We start from the raw sequence: 27,403 nt of genomic DNA, 5'->3' as shown, positions 1-27,403 counted from the left end.
AGCCCCATCTTCTACGAAATGCCTTTCTCAGTTCTGCTTAATCTTAGTATCTTTCCTTTAAGATTATCTCCAATTTACCCTTCATATATCTTTTTTGTGCACGGTTGCTCATATGTCGTTTCCCCCATTAAACTGTAAGCTCCTTGAAAGCAGGGATGCTTTTTTGCCTTTCTTTGTATCCTCAGCACTTAGCATGGTGCCTTGCACATAATAGGCTTAATAGATGCTTCTTCATTTGACTTTCCTCCTTAAACATTCCTCTTACTTCTGAAAAAACCAATGTGGCCTTTCTGAGGAGAAAGATTGGCTCTGAGGTCCAGTTGTTTCAGGTAGGTAGAAAAAAAGAAGACTTCCCTTAGATAAGTTAACTCAGTCACTTCAGGAGTGGGTAAGGCAGTGATGGAAACCAGACTAGAGTTATTCTCTGTTAAAAGGTTGGTTACACCACTAATCCATTTCCCTCATGAAAGGCCTTTCTAGCCCCACCTTATCACCCACCTTTCCAAAAGGCTTTTTCTGGAGTCTGGAAAGGGCTTTACAGAAAAATATTATTTCTTTATGTTTTCAGTTTTACTAAGAAAATTAATAATATGCTTCCACATGTGAGAGAACTTTTAGTCCATATGAAAAGACTAAAGCTGAGTAGAAACTTTGAAATGCAAACACAAGAGTCCAAAGAAAAATATAAAGGTAAATATGCTTGTGCAAAGGGGTAGTACAAGGATGAAGTGTTTACAATCTGAAGTGTTTACAGTGATTCAAGTGTCCCTCCAAAACCTTAATGTTGTCAGAACTTATAGCCAGAGTTAAATAAGACAAGGGCTTGGAGTGATTTTGTTATGTTCAGGTGATCGTAAGAGAAAGGAAAGGGAGAAGAAAGGGAATGTAGAAGAAAAGGATGGGAAGAATAGGGGGAAGTTAGGTTGTTAGGGTACAAATAAATACTATACAAACAAGGAAGAAGGGATAGGAAAGTGAGAAAAAACAAAGAATTTATACACCAGCAACATCATAAAGACACACAGCTTTGAAAGACATGAACTCTGATCGATACAGTGACAGACCATAATTCCAGAGGACTGATGACAAACCATGCTGAGAGGTAACGAACTTAAGATGCAGAATGAAACATATCTACTGCACATGGAATTTGTTTTGCTTAATTATGCATCCTTGTTATGAGAGTTTTGTTTTTCTTTTTTCCCAGTGGAGAGGAGTAGAAAAGAAAGAAAATGCTTGTTAATTTAAAAAATTTCAATTTAAAAGGGTATCTGGTTTAGTCGACATTATTTTCTTTCATGCATCAACTCAAAAGAAGTTGAAAAGTCCTTCCATCAGCCAGATAATTGCAGTTCTGATTTGCTGTCATCTTTTCAGATTGTTGTTGGCACCCAAAAGCTTGGATCTTTTTAAGTAACTAATTGTTTTACCAGAGGATGGCTTTTAAAAGTCTTTTATTGTCAGATATTATACTTCTGGAGGCAGTATTAGACTAGGTGTTTATTTCTATTTCTGTAAGAGAAGTGTTTGAATTTTAAAGGGGCCTAATGGATTACAATGCACTTGTTTTCCAGGGAGGCAGGCAGACTCCTTTGTTGGCCCAAGAACATTCAATGTTCATGTCTGAAAGGAGAGCCTTGACCTCCAGTCGGGTTAGGGTGCTCTTTTTCCCTGTAGGTAGGGGCAAAGGGCAAGAGATGTATCACGATAAAAGCCATCATAGGGCTAAAGAATGTAGCATGGTCCAAGACCAGAGTTGGGGATAGGCATTCTTTTTTTTTAATTTTTTTTATTTCTAGGCAGTTGGAGTTAAGTGACTTGCCCATGGTCACACTAGTGTCAAGTGTTTGGTCTGAGGCTGGATTTGAACTCAGGTCCACTGTGCCACCTAGCTGCCCCGGGGATAGGTATTCTTAATCCTTTGGGATGGGGAAGTTGTGTTCCCATCCACCTTTGCCTTAAAAGGAATACCCATAGTAGGAAGGTTTATGTGGCTGGAACTGCCTCTAACCTTCTACCTTTCTGTATCATCTTAGGGACCCTTGTTATACTGAAGGGCCCTACGGTGTAGGTGTGAGTCAGTCAGTCAATAAACATTAGTGCTTATTATACCAGACATCATGCTGACCACCACGGATAAAGAAAGGTCACTGTTATTGAAGAGCTCATGTTCTGAAGAGGGAGACAACATACAAATAACTATGTACAGATATGCTGTATATAGGATAAATGGGAAATGATCAGCAGAAGCAAATCACTAGAAATCGAGAAGAGTCAGGAAAGGCTTTCTGTAGAAGGTGGGATTTTAGCTTGAACTTCAAGAAATCCAGGAAGTGGAGACGAGGAGGGGAAGCGTTTCGTTCATGGGAGACAACCAGTGAAAATGCTCAGGGACGAAGCTGGTATTCTTTTAAGATTATTAGCTAGAAGGAGTTAAGAAGTAAAGTGGTATCATCTTGGTCATGCAGGAGCTGCAGGGGTGGTCACAGTGACTTGGAAGGTAGATCATTGAACTCACATCCGCCTTCTAGGTGGGTTTTAAAAGACCTTTATGAACTATGCTACCTTCTCCATGCACGGTTGATTCTTCTTACTTCCTGGCTGACATAGCTTCTGTATACCTTTAATGGCTATAATTTTTGTTACCTTGACAGCATTTGGAGGTTACTCTTTCTTGCAGGCCATCGATTTGGGAATTACTTCCCAGTGTAATCTGTCTAAAGTAGTAAGTTTAATACTCAGCAGATTCAATTAGAGCCCAGCTACTTTTGTCCAACTGTGAGTATTTGTTAGTTTCCAAACTGAGAGTGTAGCATAGAATGTCCTTGGGCCTCGCTTGAGGAGACAGTGTATAAATCTGAAATTCAGCAGCAGTGCAGAAACTCTGAGGACGCTCAAGTCTAATCCTCGGGGAGGTGCATCCTGGTCCTCGATAAATGTTTTACTTGGAGTGCTCTGGATGCCATGTATTGTGAAAGCTCCCTGTGTGTAGATCTGGCTAACTTTAGGACTTCCCCAAAATACATTAGAGAGGATTTCTGGGTGAGAAGGAATATGTTGCATGTTTCAGGAGTCAGTGACCTTCAAGGATGTGGCTGTGGAATTCACCGAAGAAGAGTGGAGACACCTGGACCCTGCTCAGAGGAACTTGTTCAGGGCAGTGACGCTGGAGAACTACAGGAACCTGGTCTCCCTGGGTAAAGGCAGCTTTTCTCTGTGCCTGGAAACCTGCTCGTTGGCCTTTCTCTGCACCTTCATTCTCTAGAGGCAGTAGGGTATATGTAGAACTTGGCTGAATTTTGTCTTGGTGGGCAGGAATATTTTAAACTATATGTAATACAAGGAGAAGGAGATCTTTCAGTCCTTTGGGACTGAGAGGGAAGTTGTTTCTGTGCCTTGTTCCCAGTGCTAGTGTCCTTTTGGTAACTCCCACATAGAGCTTTGTCATCCCTGAATCAACGGGTCAGGCCTCAGCACAGTGCCTTTCATAGTAATCCTTGTGAGTTAAATTTTAATGTAATTTGATAAATATTTAATATGAAATATGATACACAATATAATAGTTGTTGAAAGAATGAAGATTCTATACTGAAACACCAAGCAAAGCAGGTATTTGAGAAAATGAAAGATTCCTTTTCCCCTATGTGGGGTAAGATTATATGAATTTTCTGTTTGAGCCTAAATTTACAATGTGAGCCACCTCTCTGTACCTCCTGGGAATACAGTGTGTATCAAGCATTCTTCAGAGTCCCTTTGTGTGAGGCAGAGTCTCTGTCCTTCCTAGCCACACACGAAAGAAAAAGAGCTAGGATTGGGTCATGTAATGGTTCCCTTCAAAGACCTTTCTTGCCCATTTCTTTCCCCTGAGCAGGACAAAGAATTACCAAATCGGATCTCATCTTCCTTTTGGAGAGAGGAGAAGCCCCATGGACAGAATGGAGCCAGGCCCCAGGAGGCAGCAATTCAAGTGAGTAAAGATCTGGTAAATGGGAGTCTTTCTGTCCAAGAGCAGAGTTTCACTCTGAAACTTCCGACACAGGTCAGATTTCTTCTCTGCCATTTGAGAAACTTTTTCTTCTCTTTTCCATTGATCTCTTCCTTGCTAACCTGGAGTTTGAGGAGGGGGACCAAATGTCACCTTGTGCATAGGTAGTAATCCCTTGGCTGTGGGAGTGATGCAAACCATGCATACTGAATGCAAGTGACTGTAAAATTCCCCATTCTCCTTACTAATGGGAATTGATATCCTAAATCCTTGTCCTTCACATTGTTTATAGATAATTATAACCCATGTGATAGCCCACATTCAGTCTTTGACCTTTACCAGTCCAAAGCCTTCTAAATCAGAGGTATCCTCAGACACTCTGCCTGTGGACTGTGAACTGCAGCCCACAGCACTCCCCAACGGGGTCCGAACCAGATTGCAATGCAATTAGGAACTGTTTAGCAAAATAAATAAAGATACAATAAAAACATAGATAATACTACCTTTTAAAACTGAGTCACTGTGTGGCCTGTAGGGATTTTTATGTACAGGTGAATGCCCTCCATTTCTGTTTGAGTTTGACACCATTGGTCTAAATCACCTTTACAGTTCCTTTGATTTCTTTGAGTTCTATGCCAAATAATGGGATTGAAGGATATAAAGAATTTACTAATGTTATTTACATAATTAAAAAAAATTAACAGAACAATTAGACCAGTTCATAGCAAAGCTATATTGCGAGCTTTGCAAGTTAATGGGACTATATTATAACACTTCAGGCTTGCTTTTGTTGGCAATTTCTTTTATTTTTTAGTGATATGGAACATTTATTTTCATTGACGGTTTGGAAAATTTCACATCTTTTTTTTCACTTTGGGAAGAGTTTTTTCTTTGTCTCAAATTCTATCAATTCTCCATATATACTATGTTATTTTAAATGTCATACTTTTATCAAAGGTTCTTGATGATGAAATTTCCCCCAAGTTGCTAACTTCTTTTACTTTATCAGTAGGGATTTTGGTCACATAAAAGCTATTTAATTATATGTAACATAATTTACCTATTTTGCTCTGTCTCTACTTTGGTTAATAATTCTCTGCTAGCCTTAGTTTTAAAAGATGTCACTCTTTAATCTCCTTTGCTTGATCTTCATCCACGTCACAACCATAATAATGATGATGATAATAATGATAATAATAATGACAATAGCCACATTTATCTAGCACTTACTGTGTACTATGCTAACGGCTTACAAGTATTATCTCAATTGATCCTCACCTAGGAGGTAGGTATCATCCTCATTTTTAGATTAGAAAACTGAGGCAAGCTGAAACTAAGGCAAAGATCCTGAATTGCACAGATCACACTAGTGTCTGAGGCTGATTTGAACTCAAATCTTCCTGGCACTTTATCCGTTGTGAGGATACACTGAGTGCCACCAGGCACTCCCTCCCACTTCTGTTCTTGGCTCTCTTCTGTACTGTCTCACTTGGTGATTTCATCAGCTTCTACAGGTTCAGTTATCATCTCTATGCAGATGATTCCCAGATTTTTGTATCCAGCCCTAGACTATTTACTGAACTACAGTCACACATCACCACATGACTTTTGGACATCTTGAAATGTCTGTCCTCTAGGCATCTTGAACTCGACATCTCCAAAAGAGAACTCCCTATATTTTCCCCCAAACCCTCCCCAGTTCTGAACTTTACAATTACTGCTGAGGGCACCACCATCCTCCCCATCACCCAGACTTACAACTTGGATATCAACCTCAACTCCTCATTCTTACATACTCCATGTAACCAATTTGTTACCAAATAGTATTGTTTCTGTCTTCATAGCATCTCTTTTATACCTTCTGTTGCTTCATTTACAAAGCCACAAGCCTAGTGCAGGCCCTCATCACTTCTCCTCTAGGCTATTACGATAGCCTTCTTGCTTGGTCTACCTGCCTCAAATCTCTCCCCCACTTCAATTCATCCTCCACCTGACTGCCCAGGTGATTTTTCTGAAGAATACGCCTGACCAAGTCATTCCACCTTGTTCAGTGAGCTCCACTGACTTCTCATTACCTCCAGGATAAAATATACAATGTTATTTGGGGCATTTAAAGCTCGTTGTAAACTAGTCCGTTTCTGCCTTCCAGTCTTCATTGCTATGCATCCATTCGGTGATTCATCAGATATGTCCTACCTGTCTCCCTCTAGAATGTGTAGCTTTTGAATACAAGCATTGTTTTTACCTTTCTTTGTTGTTGTTGTTTTTAGGCAATTGGGGTTAAGTGACTTGCCCAGGGTCACACAGCTAGTAAGTGTCAAGTGTTTGGTCTGAGGCCGGATTTGAACTCAGGTCCTCCTGACTTCAGTGCCAGTGCTTTATCCACTGCACCACCTAGCTGCCCCATGAGAACTTTTTTTTTTTTGGTGAGACAATTGAGGTTAAGTGACTTGCCCAGGGTCACACAGCTAGTAAGTGTTATGTGTCTGAGGCCAGATTTGAACTCAGGTCCTTCTGACTCCAAGGCCAGAGTTCTATCCACTGTGCTACTAGCTGCCCCCTTTACCTTTCTTTGTAATCGTGGCCCTCAGCACAGTGCTTGTCACGTAGTAAGGGCTTAATAAATGATTGTTGACTTGCTGACAAAATTTTTTTTAAACCTTTTATTGATGTACTTTGATTTTTAAACAATTCCTAACCGACCCCAACCCCTTAATATTCTTCTTTTACAAAAAGAAATACTGACAGATTATGTAATATTACACATCTATGAGCCACTCCTTCCAATAGAGAAGAAGGAAATATGTTCCAATGTTAGACATCGGTAATCACTGTTGTCCATTGCAATAATCTGAGTATTTCAGTATTTTCTTCATTTTTGACATCTTCGTTGTGTATGATTTTTGCCTGGTTTTTCTTTCTTTGCATCAATTCACACAGGTTTTTCTCCTTCTGTTCAAATCTTTTACCTTCCCTTCAAATCCTTCTCCAGATGTATTCATGCTATATCTCTGTGATAAATATGTTATCTGTGTATCTAATGCCTTTATTAATTTATAGATGCTGGAATTTTGATAGACATTACCACCAGGCTTGCCCATCTATAATTTCCAGAAATGTCATCTTCCAGAAAATATAAATACTTTGTTAAAGATGATTAAAAATGGTTCTCTTTTCACATCTATTTTGATTTTATCTGAATAGCCTGAATGTAATTAATTTGGTTTTGTATACTTGACCTTATTAAAAGCAGCTCTATTCTTTCCCCTTACGTATCTTGGGTGTTAATACGTTGTTAATGATTGTCCTGCTTTTTTTAAAATATTTTATCATTCTCTTTGATAGAGAGACAATCTAAAACTTAGTCAAACATTTATTAAGTATCTACTGTATGCCAGGCATGTACTGACTGCTAAGTGCTGAGGATATAAAGAAAGACAAAAGATAATTGCTGCCCTCAAGGAGCTAACATTCTGATGGGAGAAGGCCACATAAAAAGAAGCTGAAAGAGTAGGGGTGGAAGGGCCAGAAGCAGGGGAGGAGAGTACTTGGGTGGCAGGTATATTGAAATCCTGCAGCCAGGTGGGAAATGATGAGGTGTCTGCCTGGACCTCCTCCTTAAACAGAGAATTTAGGAGAAGTTTGACACTGTCTACCAAGAGGCAAGGAATACTGAAGAGGTGTATGAAGTATAAAGCAATTTACTTTTTCCCAACATAGACAGTATGTTGACTTTTTTTTTTCCAGACAGCCTTATTCTGGAGAGTAAGTGTGAAACAACCAAGGAAATACAAATATGGGGCATTTCTGTGGAAGAGTCATCCAAGGAAAGGCTCAAGGAGGATGGTCCCTGGGATTTCAAATTGAGGAAAACCTGGGAATCTGATATTAGTTTAGAGCAACAGAAGGGCAACCACAAAAGCTTCTCAAAGGAGATTATAGTCACAGACAGAAAAACTACATTGAATACAAACGAATGTGGTTTATTTAGAAAAGGCTTCAATGAAGAGTCACTTGCAATTAAAAAAATGAGAGATCGTGCAGAAAAAAGTCCAAGTAAATGTGATACACACAAAAAAACCTTCAAACAGTGGTCAAATGAAAGGAAATTTAATGGAATCTTTTCTAAGATGAGGCTTTGTAGAGATAACTACGGGAAGACATTCAGTTACCATCCAGAATGTGTTGAACTTCACAGGGAATGTACTGAAGGAAAAACTTATGAATGTGGGAGAGTCGTCAGTTACAGCTCATCCTTTACAAATCATCACGTACGTCCTACTGCAGAGAAGACATTTGAGTGTAATGAATGTGGGAAATTGTTTAGCTGGAGTAGACAGCTTATTAAACATAAGAGAATTCATACAGGAGAAAAACCCTTTAAATGTAACGAATGTGGGAAATCCTTTAATCAGCATGGACACCTTACCACACATAAGAGAATTCATACTGGAGAGAAACCTTTTGAATGTAGGGAATGTGGAAAATCTTTCAACCGACATGGACATCTTACTCAACACAAGAGAGTTCATACTGGAGAGAAACCTTTTAAATGTAGTGAATGTGGGAAATCCTTTAGCCAAAGTGGACAGCTTTCTACACATAAGATGGTTCATACTGGGGCGAAACCCTTTGAATGTAAAGAATGTGGGAAATCCTTCAGGTGGCAGCCAGATCTTTCTAAACATAAGATAATTCATACTGGAGAGAAGCCCTTTAAATGTAGTGAATGTGGAAAATCCTTTAGCTGGCATCAAGACCTTACTAAACATAAGAGGATTCATACCGGAGAGAAGCCTTTTGAATGTAATGAATGTGGGAAGTCTTTTACTTGGAGTGGGCAGCTTACTACACATAAGAGAATTCATACTGGAGAGAAGCCCTTTAAGTGTACTGAATGTGGTAAATCTTTTATGCGGAGTGGGCAGCTTACTGCTCATAAGAGAATTCATACTGGAGAGAGGCCCTTTAAGTGTGGTGAATGCGGGAAATCCTTTAACAGGAGTGGTTACCTTACTGCACATAAACGAATTCATACAGGGGAGAAACTCTTTGAATGCGGGAAAACCTTTAGTTCTAGTGGTCATCTCACTGAGCATAAGAGAATCCACGCTGCGGAGGAACCACCTTAAATTCAGTGAAGGTGGGAAAGTATTTGACATAAAGGTTCTACTGCGCATAAAAGAATTCCTATCAGAGGGAAATCTTTGAATGTGTCCAGTATAGGAAATCATTTAGCTGCAGTGGACAGCCTGCGTAACTGATGGGAAATCTTTTTAGCCAGACAGGAGAGAAAATCCTTTCAGTGTTGTGAATTTAGGCAGTCTTTTAGTCGAACGTAAGTGAATTCATATGAGGGCCAAAGCTTTTTGTAGAAGTCAGCAGTTTTATTGACTTGTGACTTGCCTTGAAATAACAATATCCTGTGTTGTTTGTGTGGTAACAGTTATTTTATAGTAGTTTCACAAGTCCTGCAATTTTCATTTGTATAGGAAGCCCCTCTACCGATGCAACGCAGTACAGACTCTTCAACTTGGAGGCAAAGAAGTTGCCCCAGGAGTGATACGAGGCTCTGACGTGCCCTGGGTCACACAGCCAGGGTGTCAGGGCTGTTTCTTGCACATGGATTTCCTTAACTCTATAGCCAGCTCTCTAGTCACTAAGCAATGCTGCCACTCAGAATGTCAGTGTTTTAGTGAGATGGCGTGATACATCTATAACAATGCAAAATAATGTCCCTACACCCTCATCTCCACCTCCTCACTACAAATGTTTTAAAGCTATGAGCTCAAGTACTCTGGTTCACTAAGCAGTTCAGAATTGCTGTATCCAGGTGTGTTTGCTCTTTACATCAAAGCTAATAAGTTAGAGGAGGAATAAATGTGAAGGGTTCTGATGTTTGGAGAGGAATGAATCATGCTCTATTTCAGGAAATGAAAAGCAGTCAGGTTTCACATATGTTCTCTTCCAAAATGATCAGTTTTATTTGGTCTCAAATAATAGCGTGGATAGTAAGAGACGAAATCCAAGATTGCCCTTTTTGCATCTCTTTTTTTTTTAAATAATTTTATGACATTTTGTTTTTACATTGCCTTTATTTCTTACTTTTAACTCTCCCCAACTTTCTTTCAGAGAACTATTCCTTAAAATAAAAATAAAAGTTCAGCAAACCCAACTAGCATGTTGAAAAAGTCTGACATTATATGTGACTTTCCAAATTTAACCTCCACAAAAAATTCACAATGATCCAGTTGAATCTGTAATGGGAACCTAGGGGTTGTTAACATCAGGAAAACATTTTATAACCAGTAGTTACATGATTATCTCAATAGAGGCAGAAAATAACTTTTTATGAGGAACAGTACTAATTTATACTTTAAAATGCTACAAAGTTTTATAAAATGCAAAGAAGGATCTTTTCTTTAAAAATATGATCCAAAGTGTCTTAAGCCAAGTTAACGTTATATGCAGTGGAGAAACACGAAGTTTTCCCAGCAAAATGTAAGTAAAGCAGACTTTCCTCACTGTTTAACAGTTCTAGAAATTCCAGAAGTAGCTATAAAATAAACTAATTAAAAACATTAAGGTAGACAAAAGACAAAACTATCCCTATTTGCTGATAACATTATGACTTACTTAGAAGATCCTAAGCAGTCAGCAAAGAAACTGAGACCACAGCTTCAGTAAAGATGCAGGCCGCAAAATAAGCCCACAGAAACCAACAGCAGTTTTGTATGGCAGCCTTAAAATCCAAGAAGAAATAGCGAGGTCCTAATCACAATAAAGGGCAGCTAAGTGGCACAGTAGATAGAGTGCCAGGGCCAGGAGTCTACTTCATCATCCTGGGTTAAAATCTGGCCTCGGGAACTTACTAGCTGTGTGACCCAGAGCAAGTCACTTAACCCTGCTTTCCTTAGTTTTCTCATCTGTAAAATGAGCTGGAGAAGGAAATTACAAACCACTCCAGTAACTTTGCCAAGAAAACCCCAAATGGGGTCACAAAGAGTTGGATGCAACTGAAATGACTGAACGGCATTTACAACTAAAAGTACATGAAATTTCTGGAACTCAGTCCCCCAAACACACTCAGTGTTTATATAGACATAATTACAAAATAAAACAACAAACTGGTAGAATTTTCAGTGCTTATGGCTTGATCTTGTCAATGTAATAAAAAATGACAATACTGTGAAAGTTAACTTAATGATTTAGGCTATAGCAGTAAATCTACCGAAAGGATTATTTCTGAAGTTGGAATGATTAAATTCATTTGAAGGAGCAAAACGAATGGATGAGCATTTAACAAGATCTTACTATGTGCAAAACACTGTGCTAAGATATAAATGTGTATGTACATGGATTCTTTCTATCACGTGATCTCAAGATGCTCATGTTCAAGTAGAGGAAAACACCACGTGGGAGGTTTCACCTGCAAGTCAGACGGAAAGGGCCTGTGGTCCCTATTATGCAGCATATGACAATGCATTTCTTTAATCTTATTTCCATTAATAAAGCCGTGTCTTGTTTTGATGTTGAACCATTTAACAGCACCAAGGACCTTGATGGTGAGAGCTTCATTTTCTGGGTCATTATTAGCTGTGGCTGCTAAGGAAGCAGGGATTGCAAAACCTGCAGAGGTAGTTGCCAGGTTGCAATTCCACCAGTTACTCCCCTGAATGATTTATTAGGGGAAATAATGAAGAAAGAAAAGAATGAGGAGGGGAGAGCACCTTCAGTCCTCAAAATACAAAGGGATAGTTATCAAAAAACTATTTGGCACTGGTTTAAAAAAATAGAAAATATTGGTGGATCAGATTAGACAAGAAATAAACAATTGAACTCAATAACTAGCATTTGAGAAACTCAAAAACATAAAATTACTCAGGAAGGAACTTATGTGAGAAGTGCTGGGCAAACCAGAAAGCAGTCTGGCAGAAATTAGATTTAGACCAGCAGCGTAGACCATATTCCACAATAAATTCATTATAGATAGGTGTCCTCAAAATTAAAATACTATAAAAAATTCTGAGGTGCCCTCTTGATCTTCAAAACCTATGGGATATGTTGTCCAGAGAAAGTTTGAGCTTAAACTCTACTGATATTCTTGATCTGTCAGGAGGAAACATTAGGGAAAAAAACATCTGGAGCTTTAATTTCAAGTGAATTCTTAGTCATTTTGGAGTAACATCCTCCTTAATAGAGCTTTCTTTAGCCACCTCCTTAGCCTTTCACTTTTTTGGAGAGCCCTTCAGTAATAGTAATACTAGCACGGCACTGTTGTATAGTTCTTTTAAGTTTGTAAAGTCGTCTACATAGGATTTTCTTTTGATCTTTGTAACAGCCATATGAAGTAGAAGGTGCTATTGTCTCCATTTTACAGAGGAGGAAGAGGTACTACACATCTTCTGTTTTGCTTTTCTGCTTAAATATAATAATGAACGTTTCTCATTTCTTGGCTTTCCCTCTAGCAATGGAGTAGGAATGTACTTGTCCCTGAACTTCTGAATTCCCCTTAATTGTACTTTTGTGAGGCCAGTTAAGGAAGATTTCCTCTTGGAACAAAAATAAAGGCCCAAGCTTCAGGTCACTCACTCAGCAGGATTCCTCCATCCTGTGTTCCCTGGGAAGATATCGTGGTATGCCACTTCTTTTCCACTGACCCCTTGGGGTGCATGAAAGCCTCTTTCCCTGATGGAGTATTTAGAATGGTATGGCCATCTCGGGCACATTACTGGCCAATTCTATCAGTCGAACCTGCTTTTTCCTAAGTAACGTGGAGCGTCGAGTGACACGTGGCTGTTTGTGCTATGAGACTGGGATTTGCGGTGAGCTGTACTCAATGCCTTTTGTGCCGCTGATTAACAGCTATTCCTGTGTGTACCTGTAATAAATCTCCATACACTCCATGACTGTCCTGTCTGTTCACTGCACCATTTAATTACAACCTGCGATTTGTTTGGCTTGTCAGCACAGTAGAACTGACTCTTTTTTGTCCCTAGGATTCTTTAAGTGCACCAAAGGATAGTATTTGTTTTTTTTAAGGCTGCTGTGTAATGGTTTGCTCATTGAACTAGCAGTTTACTAAAATTCCCAGATCTTTTTCACATAAGCTGTTGACTGCTTGATTTTTTTAAATCCAAGTATAGGATTTCAAATGTTTCTCTCAAGTATCTTATCATTTCAGTCCAGACTCTTGTTCTAGACAATCAAGACTTTTCTGGATCTTGACTCTGCCGCTTCCCAGGGTTAGCTGTTTCCTCCCAGTTTCATGTCATTTATGAGTTTGTCAAGGATATTCTATTCCTTCATGCAAGTCCCTGATAGACTTTTTGAATAGCACTTGGACAAGGACAAATCCCTGGACCATCCTACTAGAGGCTTCCTTTCAATGGATGTTAAAATATCGGTTCTTTTTTATTCTAGTCATTTTACCATTTCTGAATCTGCTGAGCTCTACTATCATTTCACCAACAAATTGCCATCATATCTACAAGAATAGCATGAAATTATTCAGTGCTTTGCTGAAACTGAAATATTCTGTGCCTGCTTACCAAATTGTAGGCTTTTATTCTTAAATAAGCTTTTAGTTTTTAGTTTGTTTTTGGAGGTTAGGCACTCAGCTTCACTGGGTTGCTATGATGACGTAGCTAAACCACCTCCACATATTTTGTTGGGGTATTCTCAGCTGAAACACTGTAAATACACTGACTCTTCAGTCTCCCTGGCCCCAGGCTCTTAGAAACTTTCTACTTCTGAAATACAGTAGTAAAGGCCTGAGTTGATCTCACTGAAGCTGCAACTTTTACTTCCCTCATCAACTGTTTTTGGCTCATTACCTCTTTTACTAAAAAAGGGAGGAAGGTATCTGGGGAGTTTTTAGGCTTGTGTATTTTTATAGGTGTGTAAAAGTCTAAAACTAGTCCCTCTACTTTGAAATCCCTTTTGGTTCCCAGGTCTCACAATCAATTCCAAAATTCTTCAGAGACCTTGCGAGTGTTCTTGTATCACTCCTGACATTGCCTTTTGTTAGTTCTCAATAAAATAGTCTTTTAGGCAAGCATACATATGGCATTTGAACAACATGGCCAGCCCATCAGAGTTTTGCTGTCTGCAGTAGAATTTGAATGCTTGGCAGTTCCGCTTAAGAAAGGACCTTGGTGTCCAGTGCCTTATCTTGCCAGGTGATCAGAATCTTCCTAAGACAATTCAAGTGGAAGCCATTTAGTTTTCTGGCATGGCACTGGTATATTGTCCAGGTTTCACAGTCATACAATGAAGTCAGCACAATGGCTCTGTGGACTTTCAAGTTGGTAAGCAGCTTACTACCTCTTCTCACCCACTTTCCTTTGGAGGCTCACAAATACTGCACTAGCTCTGGCAATGTATTTGTCAACCTTATCTATGCGTACATCCCTGGAAAGTCTGCTGCTAAGGTAAGTGAACTTATCTACGGCATTCAGAATTTCCCCATTTACTGTAACCAATGGTTCTGTGTATGAATGGTGGAGAACCTGTTCTCTTGGTGTTAATTGTGAGGCCAAAATGAGCACAAGTGACAGAGAATCGACCTATACTCTGTTGCATCCCAGCCTCAGAGGCTGCATTGAATGCATTGACTGAAAGTCAAAGGAAGTGAGCCTATACCATAGTACATCTTCTGCCTAAGTGAACATAGTCCGTTATGGGAAAAGAAAAGTTAAGTCATAAACATTAATTCTTTCTTGATGAAAGATCTAATAATGGGCAGGGACTTTGATAACACATATTGACCAAATAGATGAAACAGGGTAATACAAAATTAAATGCAAATAAGGAATGAAGAATGATACTGTTGCATTCAATGCATTTCCCCATAAATATTCCAAAAGACATCTACTTCTCCCTCTGCATTGCAATTGCAACTGTTAATTCAAAGACATTGAGGTGATTCTGCTTAGAATGGGATTTTTCTGGCAAAGAAAACTACATATGTAGAAACTGAAGGAAAGAGATTAAAGGAAAAGCCTTTTCCAAGTTCTAGGAGGCTATTCAGTGTGTAATCTCAGTATTAGACACCAGGTGGCACTCCACACTTGAGCAGTTCCAACTTCAGCTTTCTTTCAGTCCCTCTGCTCATGCAGGATCGACTTTCCCAGATCTCTGGCTTCCTGTCTCCTTTTATTACCTATAGTCAGCCAGAGCTCCCATTCTCACCAGAGTATTTTCTTCTCCCCAATTTTTGACCCAGAAAGACTACACACTCGCCTTATACAGAAAAGTAAGTTTAGTGAGTGTAATTAAAAGAAATTAACACTTAAGCCACTGCTAGAAAAAAGTCTGAAATCTCAACTTCTAACCCATGTTTTCTCCTCCCCACACCACATCTTTGATGCATGTGGGCATGACCAAATGCTTTTGCTAGGGGAGTTTTCCTTTTCCCTTCACAAGGCCCAGAATCTCAAGGGGAAAGGGGAAGAATACTCTTACCAACACCCAGTCTTGGCAGACTGTCTAGGCAAAAGCTTTCTGTTCCTGGCTGTTGAGTACACAGATCACTGGAAGTTCCAAGATCAAGTGCCATCTTGGTCTGCTATAAGGTGTGGTTACTGTTCGCTGTTTCCCTTAGATTCACTGCCATACTGTCTCTAGCTGGTCTCCAACATGTCTCTCTGCTGTTTGTAACATAACCTGGTTTTGCCGCCAGTCTGGGAGAGGGGAGGAAGAAGGTTTGTGAGGGGAGGGAGAAGGTCATCTGTTTGACCAGTGTACAGGTTCTAGGATCACTCTCCCAATCCCTAGTATCATTTCATCAATTAATATAAATTATTGTGTTCTCCAGCTTCAATTCACCAATTAACATCAATTAGCTTTTACTAAGGGATATTTTCTGGAAATATTTAGCAAGGACCTAAGTACAACATCTCCCAAACTGGAAGATGCACTCCCTCCTCTACATGCCCATGCATCCTCTGGGCATAGTGGACTCAAAGTGGTTGCTGCAAAGCCTCCCCTTCCCAGCTGGCCCTGGGAATCCTTTTCTCCCTTAACATAGTCCTCACCAAATTCCCTTGCAGATGTGTATAACTGGTAGATGAATCATTCCCATGCTCAGCTGGGCTGGATCAAGCAGGTTACTCACATCCTTCGTGGTCTCTTCTCTGGACTTGGGTGTTGACTTGCCTGGCAGACTCTGTTACTGACACTGGTTGGTGGATTCTGATGACTCAGTGTTTCAAAGCTCATACAAACAACCTGTTCAGTTCTGTCTCTGAATATCTGTCATGTGCGATCAGGAAAGAATAAGCACAAGAGATAATAGAAACAGATGGCATGTGTTCATGGCCACAAGGCAACCTGGTGGAAGGTAGGGCCTGATGCCTGTTTCCTCACCCAGGGAGCCACAGCATTTCTGCCCTCTAGAAAACTGAAAGCTGTTCATTTGCAGGCAGTAAAAGCCTCTTTGTCATCGCTGTGTGGTAAACCTGCAGGAAACAGAATATGTTCATGTGCTGTGAAGTTTGGGGAAGTGCCGGCACCCATTAACATATGTCCAGAACAGGCTTAGCAAGCCGCCATTGGGTTGATACCGGGCAGGGCACGTTATCCATGATCTAAGGACTGGGCTGTCGTTGGTTAATTTCTCCATTACACAGGCAGAATGATTACCACCCTATACCACACTGCAAGTTCATGTTTCCCGTAAAATATGGAAGCTCTCTTTTCTTTCTGAAACATCTCACCATAGCACATTAAACAATACTAATGAACTTTCCTCATGTTAAAAGTCCCTAGTAATTCATTCCCAGGGCCCTGGACTTCCTATCCTTGTCAGACACCTAAAATATCCAGGGAATTATAGGAGAGAAACCTCAGACTTCTTATGTATTTGTTTCTTTGTTTGGCTATATATGTATATATGTATTTTGGAGGCTGGATCTCAATACTGATCAGCCCTGAATAAGATGAAAAGGGAATAAGCATTTATATAGCTCCTACTATGTGCCAGGCACTGTGCCAATCCTCACAACAGCCCTGTGAAGTAGGTGTCTAAGTCTGGAATTTGAACTCCGGCCTCCCTGACTCCAGGCTCAGTGCATAAATCTATCTACCGTGCCACCAGCTCCCCTGAATCTTTTTTTGTTTTTTTGTTTTTTTCTTTTGGTTTGGTTTTGGTAAGGCAATCAGGGTTAAGTGACTTGCCCAGGGTGACACTCAGCTAGTAAGTGTTATGTGTCTGAGGCTGGATTTGAACTCTGACTCCAAGGCCAGAGCTTTTAGCCACTGTGCCATCTAGCTGCCCCTCCCCTAAATCTTTAGCCTATTTTTTTGACCTGGGTTGTTTCACCCCTCCTTAGGTAGCTTATTGGCCCTACCTGCTGGAGGCTCATACTGATGCCAGACTTAGTGTGGATGTTTAACTGACTTCAGTCCCATGCTAGCTCAGAACTCCGCAAGTCAAGCAATCCACCAAGCTCAGTGCCCCCCACCCCCGCTCCACTAACAGGATTCTATGCCTGGGCCACAGCAGCTGGTCCCAGGCTCTTTTAAACATTAGCTACATTATTGTATTATAAATATACATGTAGACATATATGGTATTGTAAAGAGACCACAAATTTATGGTAGCTTTTAAGTCAGAAAAGCGAATAAAAATTGTAATGAGTACTTGACTGCATGTGCAGCAGCCTGACAGTTGACTTGAAGTCAGGAAGACGAGTTCAGATCCTACATAAGATGCTTACTAGCTGTGGTTGAATTTTTGCAGTGGCTTCCTAATCGGTCTTGAAATGATCAGATTGATTCCATGTCTTTTTAACTGATCCTGTTTACAGTTAATTGATTTTGTCCTGTAACTACTTAAGTCATAGTTCTTCGCTTCTGAACTTCACTCAGAAATTCAGCTGTAATGAGCTAAGCTTAGAAATCCAGTTCTCCTGCCAATCAGCATTCTATTCTTGCCAGAGGGAAGTCTGTTATCTTTGGGGGATGTAGGTGGACACCAGGGAGTCTGGTCTGGTATCTTTACAACGCCAAGCTATCCTTCAAGGACGTCTGGCTTGCTGTCCAAAGAAGTCTGGTCCGCTACCTCTGACTTTGCAGGTGGACTCAAGCAGTGAACATTTCTTTGTCACAGGAGGGAAGGAGGGAGTCGTTGCTAGCCCTTTATTCCCAGTTTCCCTCCAATCATATTGTCCTTCGTGCCTCAGCTCTGAAATCAGTCATATCGATCGTGCCATTCGTGATGTTGAGCTCTTGTAACCAGTCACAACTTGTCACCTGCCTGCAAAGTCACGTTCTTTGTTCTGTACTCCCCAAAATCTATAAAAGCGAGCTGGCCCCCTCATTAGGGGTCTTCACTTCGTTGAGGAAGCTGACACACTATTTATTGGTAAGTTCATGCTTTACTAATATATGGATCATGCTCAGGACTTTGTGCTTCGGTTTACATTATTTTGACTGTAACAGTCTTCTAGCCACAAATCTCTCCCCCTCCAATCTGTCTTCCACCTAGCTCCCAAAGCAATTTTCCTGAAGCGCAGACCCATTCATGCCACTCCCCTACTTGCCAAGTTCCAGTGGGACCCCGTTGCCTTTATGATAAAATATAAATTCTTCTGTTTAGCTCTTCAAGTTCTTTATAACCTAATCTCAATATCCTCCCAGCCTCATAACACATTACTTCTCCTCCCACACTGCCATCCAACGTAATTGGCCTTCTGTCTGTTCTCCTGCCTCGCACTCCGTCTCACATCTTTGTGTCCACGCTGGCTCTCCTCTCTGCCTCGAAGGTCCTACATCCTCACTTTTGCCTCTTTTCCTTTTAGATGCAGCATAAACACCACTTTCTCCTTGGAATCTTTCCTGATCCTCCCAATCACTACTGCCCTCACTAACTACCTTGTATTTATTTGTATTGATTATGTATATACTTACATATGTGCTTGATGCCTTCCCAGATATAATAGAAGCTCCTTGGGAGTAAAGATTGTTTAATTATCAATGGTTGTATCACCAAAACCTGGGACAGTACTGACATATAGCAATGACTCAATAAATGTTGATTGATGGGTTGATTAATCCTAGGCAAGTCACTTAACCTCTCTGAACCTGTTCTTTTTCTGTAAAAAAGAGAAGATAACGTCTATCTCATAGGGTCATTGTATCAGATGAGATGTTATATGTAAAGTGCTTCATGAAACTTAAAACATTGTATAAATGTTAGCTATTGTTATTATGATTATTAATGGAAACAAAAAAAAATCCTCCTAAATAATCAATGATCCAAGACTACACCTTAGAAATAATAAAAGTTATATTAAGGAGAAATATAATGAGACTACATGACTATGGGATCCTTAGAGGAAAACTTATAACTGAACATTTATGCAACCCCAGCGTCAAAGTGCATTGGTATGGAACTCTCCTCATTAGAAATAATGGCCTTTGTGTGCCTGAGGGATCTTGTGGAGTTGGTGAGAGCAGGAGAGAGTTCTTGAATCCCTTAAGACTCTTTGGATATTGCCATTGCTTCTGGCTTCCGTCTTCCAGAGAGATGATGGAAAATGTCATCCCTTTTTCAGGTTGCTGAAGGGAAAAGGCTCTGGTAAGAAACCAATGGGAGAGGAACCGTGTCCTATGGACATGACTTGAAAGTTAAGTAAATGTGGGAATAAGAGAGGGAAATTAATGATGACTTTGGAGTTTTTAGTAAAAGTAAAGGGTAAATTGGTGGTTTCATCAGCAGATAGAATGAAGTTAGAAACAGGAGTAAAGGAAAAAAGATGGGGTGAAGCCAAGATGGCAGAGTAGACCAGCAACCCAGCTGAGCTAAACAACTACCAAATAAAGTGAGCAGTTCTACGTACAGAGAACAGAAAGAGGCTCATAACATGAAGCAGAATTTCTGGCATGTAAAAGTTAGCTTTTCTTTTTAAGTATGCAGTAATATTGAACATGTAACGTTCAGCCAATCACACAAGCATTTAAATGTTCCTGGTTTGCAAGTACAGAGAATCAAACAATCTCTACCCCAGAATTTTCATGGGGGAGATAACAAGTACATATAAAATATATCTAGCATAAAATAAATAAATACACATATGTACCGGTAGTTAGGTACTTGGTTTGGGAGGAAGGGCAGAAGTAGCTGGGGCCAAGAGGAAAGTCTTCATGCGGAAGTGGGTGCCTGATATAACACAGTTGGTATTGATAGGACTCTCTGAGAGCCAGGCCTGTTACATTTACACTACCAGAGGGGCCTGGGAACATCTGTTTGCTTCGTTTTCCTCATTTGTAAAGTGAGGATAATAATAGCACCTACCTCCTGGGGTTGTTAGGATCAAGTGAGATGATAATTGTAGAGCACTTAGCACAGTGCCTGGCATACAGTAAGTGCTGTATAAATGTTAGTCATTATTATTTCAAAGCTGTCCTACTTGCCAGCATTTCTGGCCTTCTTTCTGTTCTCTTCTGGGCATTAAAAAAACTGCTTCAGTGACCAGATAGATGGTATAAAACGGGTAGAGTACTGGACTTGAAATCAGGAAGACTTGAGTTCAGTTCTAGCCCCAGACATTTACTAGTGGTGTGACTCTGGACGTGTCAGTTTTTTTCTCCCTCTGTTTCTTCCTCTGTATAATATGAATAATAATAGCAACCATGGGGTTGTTGTGAAGATATGACGACATAACACACTTTGCAAACCTTTAAGCACTATATAAATGCTATTAATATTTTTCTTTGGGAGGAAGGGGCACAATCCTATCCCCATTCTATTTTTTAAAAGCAAAACGAAGCCCTCCTAACAAGTATCCACGGTCCCACAGAACAGATTCCCATATGGGCTGTGCCATCTGTACCCTGAGCCCAGCTCCTCTGCCAGGACGTGGGCAGCATGCCCCACCAGGGGTCCTCTGGGATCCTGGCTGGTCACTGCCTTGATCCCTTAGTATCCTTTTAAAGTTTCTTGACCTGCGATGTCACACCCCCCCATTGTACAGATAGGGAAACTGAGGCCTAGAGAGGTTCAGTGACCAGACCAAGGTAATACAGCACGTCAGTTTGAGGCAGGGCCTGAAGCCCGATCCAGGGGCTCCCCGCCCCACCCCATAGCCTCCCCGAGGTCAAGGCCCCAGGCCTCGGTTTCCCCCTCTGTAAATGGAAGAGGGTGGCCTTGATTTTGAAGGGTAAGGCCCGCCCCCCACCTCCCGTCAGTTTCCCCGCCCCAGCCCCGCCTCTTCCCTCCCCATCCCCCACCGCTCTCTTCAGGCCCCTCCCCTTTCCTCTGGCATTCTGGTACTTGTAGTCTCGAAGTTGTATCTGCGCAGGCGCAGTCCGCGCGCAGGCAGGCCTTCCGGGGTTTTGTCGTGGGGCGGCTCCGAGGGGACGGTGAATGTGACCACAGCTCCCCTCCCCAGTGAGACGTGTGAGTGTGTGTAAGGGGCGTGGGGGAGGGGCTCCGCGGGACCTCAGAGGGGGAAGGAGCAGAGGGAGGGGCTCTGCTAGGCTGGAGGTGGGGGAAGGGAATTGGGGGAGGGGCTCCGCAGGACCGAGGATGAGGGAGAGAGTGGGGGGAGGGCCTCTGCTGAACCAGAAATGGGGGTGGGTGGAACCATCATCGGTGGGGGAGGGGCCTCTGGCCAGGCGATGGAAACTGAGGCTGAACCGGGGGTCCTGTAAAAGTAGCATGGAGAGTGGAGGGTGGGGAAGGAGCCGGGAGACCCGAAAGGGTTAACGTTGGGGGGGAGGAGGATCGGAGCAGGCGCCGCTGAGAGCGGAGGCCCCGCTCTGTTTGTGCGGGGCTGGGGCGAGGACGGCGTGGAGCTGGGCCCGCAGGCGGGGAGGCCGGACCTTTACGAGCCACCTGATCTCACTGCATCTCTGCCGGCCTCGGTTTCCTAAGCTGTAAACGGGATGCTGAGGCGCCTGCTTCGCAGAACTGACTGCGGATTAATTAAAATAGCGTCTGTAAAGTGCTTTGCAAACCTTAAAGCAGTATGTGAATGCTAGCTATCATTATCACAAAATTTGTTCTGGTTCTCCCCTCTCCCCCGTGGAATGTGAGCTCACTGAGGGCAGGGGCCCGTGCTTTTACCTTTCTTTGTGTCACCAGCACTCAGCACAGTGCCTGGCAATGTAGTAAGTGTTTAATAAATGTTTGTTGATTAAGACCTAGCACAATCCATAAAAAAGTTCAAATCATCAGCCCTACATACTGAAAGAACTGGCAAACATTGTAAAGTCGCTGTCACAAATCTTTGGACGTTTGCAAAGAACAAAGAATGATATGGGTGTTTTTCACCTAGATTTTTTTTGGGGGAGGGGCTAGGCAACGGGATTAAGTGACTTTCCCAGGGCCACACAGTTAGTGAGTGTCAGGTGTCTGAGGCCGGGTTCCCCTGACTCCAGGGCAGGTGCTGTATCCACCGAACCACCTAGCTGCCCCCTTAACCTAGAGTTTTGCAAAGCATTTGGCATATTTCCACCTTATTCTTGCAGGACAGATGGAGAGATATGAGCTAAATGATTATACAGTTGTGTCACTTCCAAACTGGTTAAATTTAAGAGTCTGGTCTGATTAATAGTTTGAATATCATTTTGAAAGGTTTCTCTTCTAGAGTACCCCAGGGATCCCTGCATGCCTCTGACTTTGTGCTGTTGACATTTTTATTAATGTCTTCAGTTAAAACATAGATGGCATCCTCATCAGACTTGCAAATGAGAAATGAGGGAGAGAGAGGGCATAAGCATTTATATAGAATCTACTGGGTGCTGAGCACTGTGCTGAGGGCTTTTACAAATACCTCATTTGATCTTCACAACAGCCTTGCGAGGTAGATGCTGATGCTATCCCCATTTCATAGTTGAGGAAGCACAGGCAGGCAGAAGCTGAGTGACTTGTCTCAGGTCACACAGCTAGTAAATGGCTGAGGCAGAATTTGAGGTCAGATCGTACTGACGCCAGGCCCAGCACTCCATCCACTCCACCACCTGTGGCGCATAGCTGAGACAGATGGCTAAAGTGTTGGGTGGCAGAATCAGTGTCCAAAGTGACCCGGAGAAGCTGTACTAGACACAATACGATGAATCTCCAGTGATGAATGTAAAAGCTTACACTTGGCTTCAAAAAATTCACTTTACAAATCCATGCGAAGACGTGATCAGACAGCAGCATATGTGAAAAGATCTGAGTGTTTAGGTGGGTTTTGTCACAAGTCAACAGTGCAATATGGCGGCCAAGAAACCCAAAGCAGGCTTGACCTGTACTAAGGTAAGCCTGGTGTACAGACAGCCTTTGGGAGGTGACATCCCTTCCGTGCTCCTCCCCGGTATACTGTACCCTGGCCAAACTGCATCTGACACGTGTTCAGGAATTACAGAGTTGGAAGCAACCTCTGATGTTATGTATTCCTACCTTCACACGAACAAGAACATTTCAAAGTTGGAAGGAACCTCGGGGGCCCATAGTACAAACCTCTCCTGCCCCCAAAGGAAAAAACACAACTCTTTAAGACATATTCAACAACTGGTCATCAGGCCTTTGTTTGAAGATAGTGAGTGAGTAAGAGGGGATCTACCACCTCCCAGGCAGCCCATCTCACTTCTCGACAATTCTAGTTATTGGTTTTTCCTTCCTTCAAACTTAGATCAGTCTCTCTCTCTCTCTCTCTCTCTCTCTCTCTCTCTCTCTCTCTCTCTCTCTCTCTCTCTCTCTCTCTCTCTCTCTCTCTCTCTCTCTTTCTCCAGCTTTTACCCATTATTCCTGGTCTTCTTGGGGCCAGAGGAACAAATTTAATCCCCAGTGCATATGACAACACAATATTTGATGAGAACTGCATGCATTCCCTGTTTCCTTCCCTTCCCCATTTGTCATATGGTAGGAATTCAATATTCTTCCCTATGCTGTTTGCCTTTTTCTGGAAACTCTTCAGCTCTATCAGTATTCTCTGTAAAAATGTGGCACTGAGAAATTGATACAGTGCTTCTGGTGTGATTTGACCAGAGCAGAGTATAGTGAGAATATAACTTCCTTAATCCTGCTCACTGGGCTTCTCCTAATGACCCCCATTTTTTATTTAAAAAAAAAAGTTCAGTAAAAACTGGCCAACCTGTTTGACCATGTTTGACAGTATAGGCAATGTTCCACACACACCCCCACCCCAGTTCCCCAAATGAAGGAAGTACATTTTCTCAACTCTTCTCTGGGACCAAGCTTGCCCATTATAATTACCTAGCATTCAGTTTCTTTCCTCCCTCCCTCCCTCTCCTTTCTTTCTATCTTTCTTTCTTTCTTTCTTTCTTTCTTTCTTTCTTTCTTTCTTTCTTTCTTTCCTTCTTTTCTTCCTTCCATCCTTTCTTCCTTCCTCCCTCCCTCCCTCTCTCTCTCTTTCTCTTTCTTTTCTTCCATCCATACTTCCTTCCTTTCTCTCTCTCTCTCTCTCTCTCTCTCTCTCTCTCTCTCTCTCTCTCTCTCTTTCATTCCTTCCTTCTTTCCTTGAAGGAGGTTCTTTCCTTTACATTGTTTTTGGGCATAGCCCATAGTTGATGAAGCCATGCTGGTCCTTTCATAGAACCAGAAGTTCCCTTCGTGTTTGTCTAATCCAATCTCCTCATTTTATGAAAAAGATAACTAAACCCCAGATAGGTTAAGGGACTTGCTTAATGTTACACGGTTATTAAGGGGAGGAACAGCATTTGATCTGGGCCTTTTGACTTCCAATCCAAAGCACAGGGAGACGTCTGGGGTTGTTAGAAGAACTTTGCATTTCCCCAAAGGCGATCCAGCCAGTGCTCTTCCTCCTGTCCAATGTGGGGGCTAATTCATCGTGCATTTATAGAATGGCCCAAGACACATATATGCTATATGGGCTCTCCACATGGTCGATTTGAACATATCAAAGCCTGTGGTGGCAAAGGATTGGAAATGGAAGGGATGCCCATCGACTGAACAAGTTGTGGGAGATGAATTGTGATGAAATACTATTGTGCTAGAAGAAGTGATGAGCAGGATCATTTCAGAAAAACCTGGGAAGACTTACATGAACTGATGCAAAGTGAAGTGAGCAGAACCAGGAGAACATTGTATGCAGTAACAGCAGTATTATAATAGTGATCATCTGTGAAAGACTTGGCTACTCTGATCAATCTGTGAGCCGAGACAGTTTTAAAGAACACATGATGAAAAATGTTATCCATTTCCAGACAGAGAACTGATGAACTCTGAGTGGAGATTGAAACAGATTTTTTCACTTTCTGTATTTTTCTTGCCTTTAAATTTTTTTTTTATAATATGGCTAATATGAAAATATATTTTGTGTGATTTCACATGCATCATGGGTATCATATTGCTTGACTTCTCAGTGGGTTGGGGCAGGGTGGGAGAGAGAAATAAATTGCAACTCAATTTTTTTTTAAATCAAAGAGTGTTTAATTTTAGATTTTATATCCCTAATACTTAGTACAGTGCCTAGAAAAACATTAGGTGTTTGAATGAATAAATGAATGAATGAAAAAGCATTTATTAAGCACTCATTATATAGGGATTCAAATACAAAAGCAAAGATAGTCTCGGCTCTCCAGGAGCTTATGTTCTGAGGGGAGAAAATAGGAAAGTGGTGCCTGGAAGTGCTGTTTCTTTCTTTTTTCTGGGAAGTCACAGCAATGGTAAGTAGGACATAGGGCATTAGATTGACACAACCCTTCCAGAAACAGCAGCAGAGTTAATTTGATCACAGTTCATCTTTCTAGAGCTGGGAGGAGGGGAAGAAAGAAGGGAAGGCGGGGGTAATGAAATAGTAGTCTGAAAGAGGCAGGGGAGTGGGGGTCTTGGGCAAAAGTCACATGGTCTCTGGCGTGGATAGCAAAGAAATTATGTGTCCAGAGGAGAAAGTAAAGTGAAGCCTGGTGGCCGTGGCTATCTTGAAGTAGTGGTCCAGAGCAGGCAGTCACTAATCAGAAGAGTGGGATCTCAGTCCAATCCAATAAACCTTTATTGAGTGCCTGTCGTGTTCTAGGCACAGTGTTAAATGCTGGGATGCAGTAGTTGTTGTTTGGTCTTCATTCTAGCAGAGGGCCATCAGGAAGATGATGCCAGGACTTGCAGGTGAATTGGATTTCAGTGAGAGAGGACCAAGTCACCAGCCTCACTTTCTTCTCTGGAGCCATCTGGATCCAGTGCCAACATAGAAATTGGGATGCGTAGAGATGGCCCCACAAAGATCGTACATTCCAATGGGAAGGGCATCTTCTCAACTCACATTTTTTTAAAAATGAATGTTAAGGGGGCAGCCAGGTGGTGCAGTGGATGCAGTCAGGAGGACCTGAGTTCAAATCTGATTTCGGGCACTTGACATTTACTAGCTGTATGACCCTAGGCAAGTCACTTAACCCTGATTGCCTCACCAAAAAGCAAAAAAAAAAATGTTAAAAAGAAATTAAAGCATTAAAAGAAGAAAGCTGTATTTGAGAGAAGGAGGGGAGTTTGCAAAGCTGGAGTAGAAGGGAGAAGTGCTGTGTGTGAGGAATGGATCTTAGACTCTAGAGCTGGGGGGATGGCCTTGAAGACCTTTTCGTCCAGGCCTCATTTTTCAGATAAGAAATTGGAGGTGAGAGGGGACCTGGACTTCGAGGAGGATAAAAGAGAAAGGGACAAGAATGGAGGAAGGGATGGGACAGGGAGAAGGGGTGGCGCTTTGGAGGAGGGGAAGGAAGCTGGGGAGAGGAGATTCTGCCTGACTCAGTGCGAGAAATGTATGTTTGGGTAGGGAGATACTAGAGGCTCAGGCTGGAGGTCTCTGCAAGACTAGGGATGGTGGCAGGGTGTGTGTGTGTGTGTGTGTGTGTGTGTGTGTGTGTGTGTGTGTGTGTGTGTGTATGTAGCTGGAAGAGAACAGTGTGAGACTGGGGATGGTGGAAACGTGTTAGGGTAGGGCCTTTGGAGGACCACAGGTTTGTGAAGAGTGTGTGAGACAGGGTGAAGAGAAAGGGCCTTTATAGAACTGGGAATTAGAAAAGGATGTGTCCCTGGAGGTGGGAGGTGGTTCTGCAGGGCATTGGGGTTGCGTTCTAGAGGGAGGAATTGCCTAAATGGGGTCAGTGAAAGAACATAAGGATGTGGATGGGTGAATGGGAGAGAGCTTCATGGCGAGAGGCACTTTGTGTACAAGAGAGGATGCTGTGAGACCAGGTATGGGAGAAGGGGATTCCTTTTTTGTTTGTTTGTTTTTGATGATGAATGGATGAATAAAGCATTTATTAAGTGCTTAATATGTACAAAGCACTATGCCAAGAACCAGGAATACAGATTGAAAAGCAAGAGTCACTCAAGAAGCTCACATTTTAATGGGGAGATAACACATCAGGAAGGTTTCATCTGCAAGTCAAATGGAAAAATTCCATGGTCTTTAGAGTGCAATAGCGAAGTAGATGATAATGCCTCTT

General features: G+C 41.8%; 1 protein-coding gene and 1 long non-coding RNA gene across 3 annotated transcripts in view; one reads left to right on the top strand and one right to left on the bottom strand.

The window, feature by feature from the left end:
- LOC110220020 (uncharacterized) overlaps nucleotides 1-27,403 on the top strand; it is a 51,883-nt gene that overhangs the window by 5,547 nt on the left and 18,933 nt on the right. The window contains exons 2-5 of one of the 2 annotated variants that reach the window (XM_021003871.2): nucleotides 3,071-3,197; nucleotides 3,872-3,967; nucleotides 7,733-9,099; nucleotides 10,750-10,753. In XM_021003871.2, coding sequence (XP_020859530.2) covers nucleotides 3,071-3,197; nucleotides 3,872-3,967; nucleotides 7,733-9,099; nucleotides 10,750-10,753 — 1,594 coding nt within the window. Of the gene's footprint in view, nucleotides 1-3,070; nucleotides 3,198-3,871; nucleotides 3,968-7,732; nucleotides 9,100-10,749; nucleotides 10,754-21,303; nucleotides 21,390-27,403 lie in introns of those variants that run through there. The other variant, XM_078145930.1, reaches the window with a different exon arrangement.
- Nucleotides 15,556-17,416, bottom strand: LOC110220008 (uncharacterized). The gene is made up of 3 exons (XR_002327767.2): nucleotides 17,338-17,416; nucleotides 16,024-16,240; nucleotides 15,556-15,669 (listed from the first exon to the last, which is right to left on the bottom strand). It is a non-coding gene; the product is annotated as an uncharacterized LOC110220008 (long non-coding RNA).

Source organism: Phascolarctos cinereus, unplaced genomic scaffold, assembly GCF_003287225.1.
Source record: "Phascolarctos cinereus isolate Bilbo 61053 unplaced genomic scaffold, phaCin_HiC Scaffold_726;HRSCAF=1367, whole genome shotgun sequence".
Classification (NCBI taxonomy): Eukaryota; Metazoa; Chordata; class Mammalia; order Diprotodontia; family Phascolarctidae; genus Phascolarctos; species Phascolarctos cinereus.
This window is presented reverse-complemented; position numbering and strand designations above follow the sequence as displayed.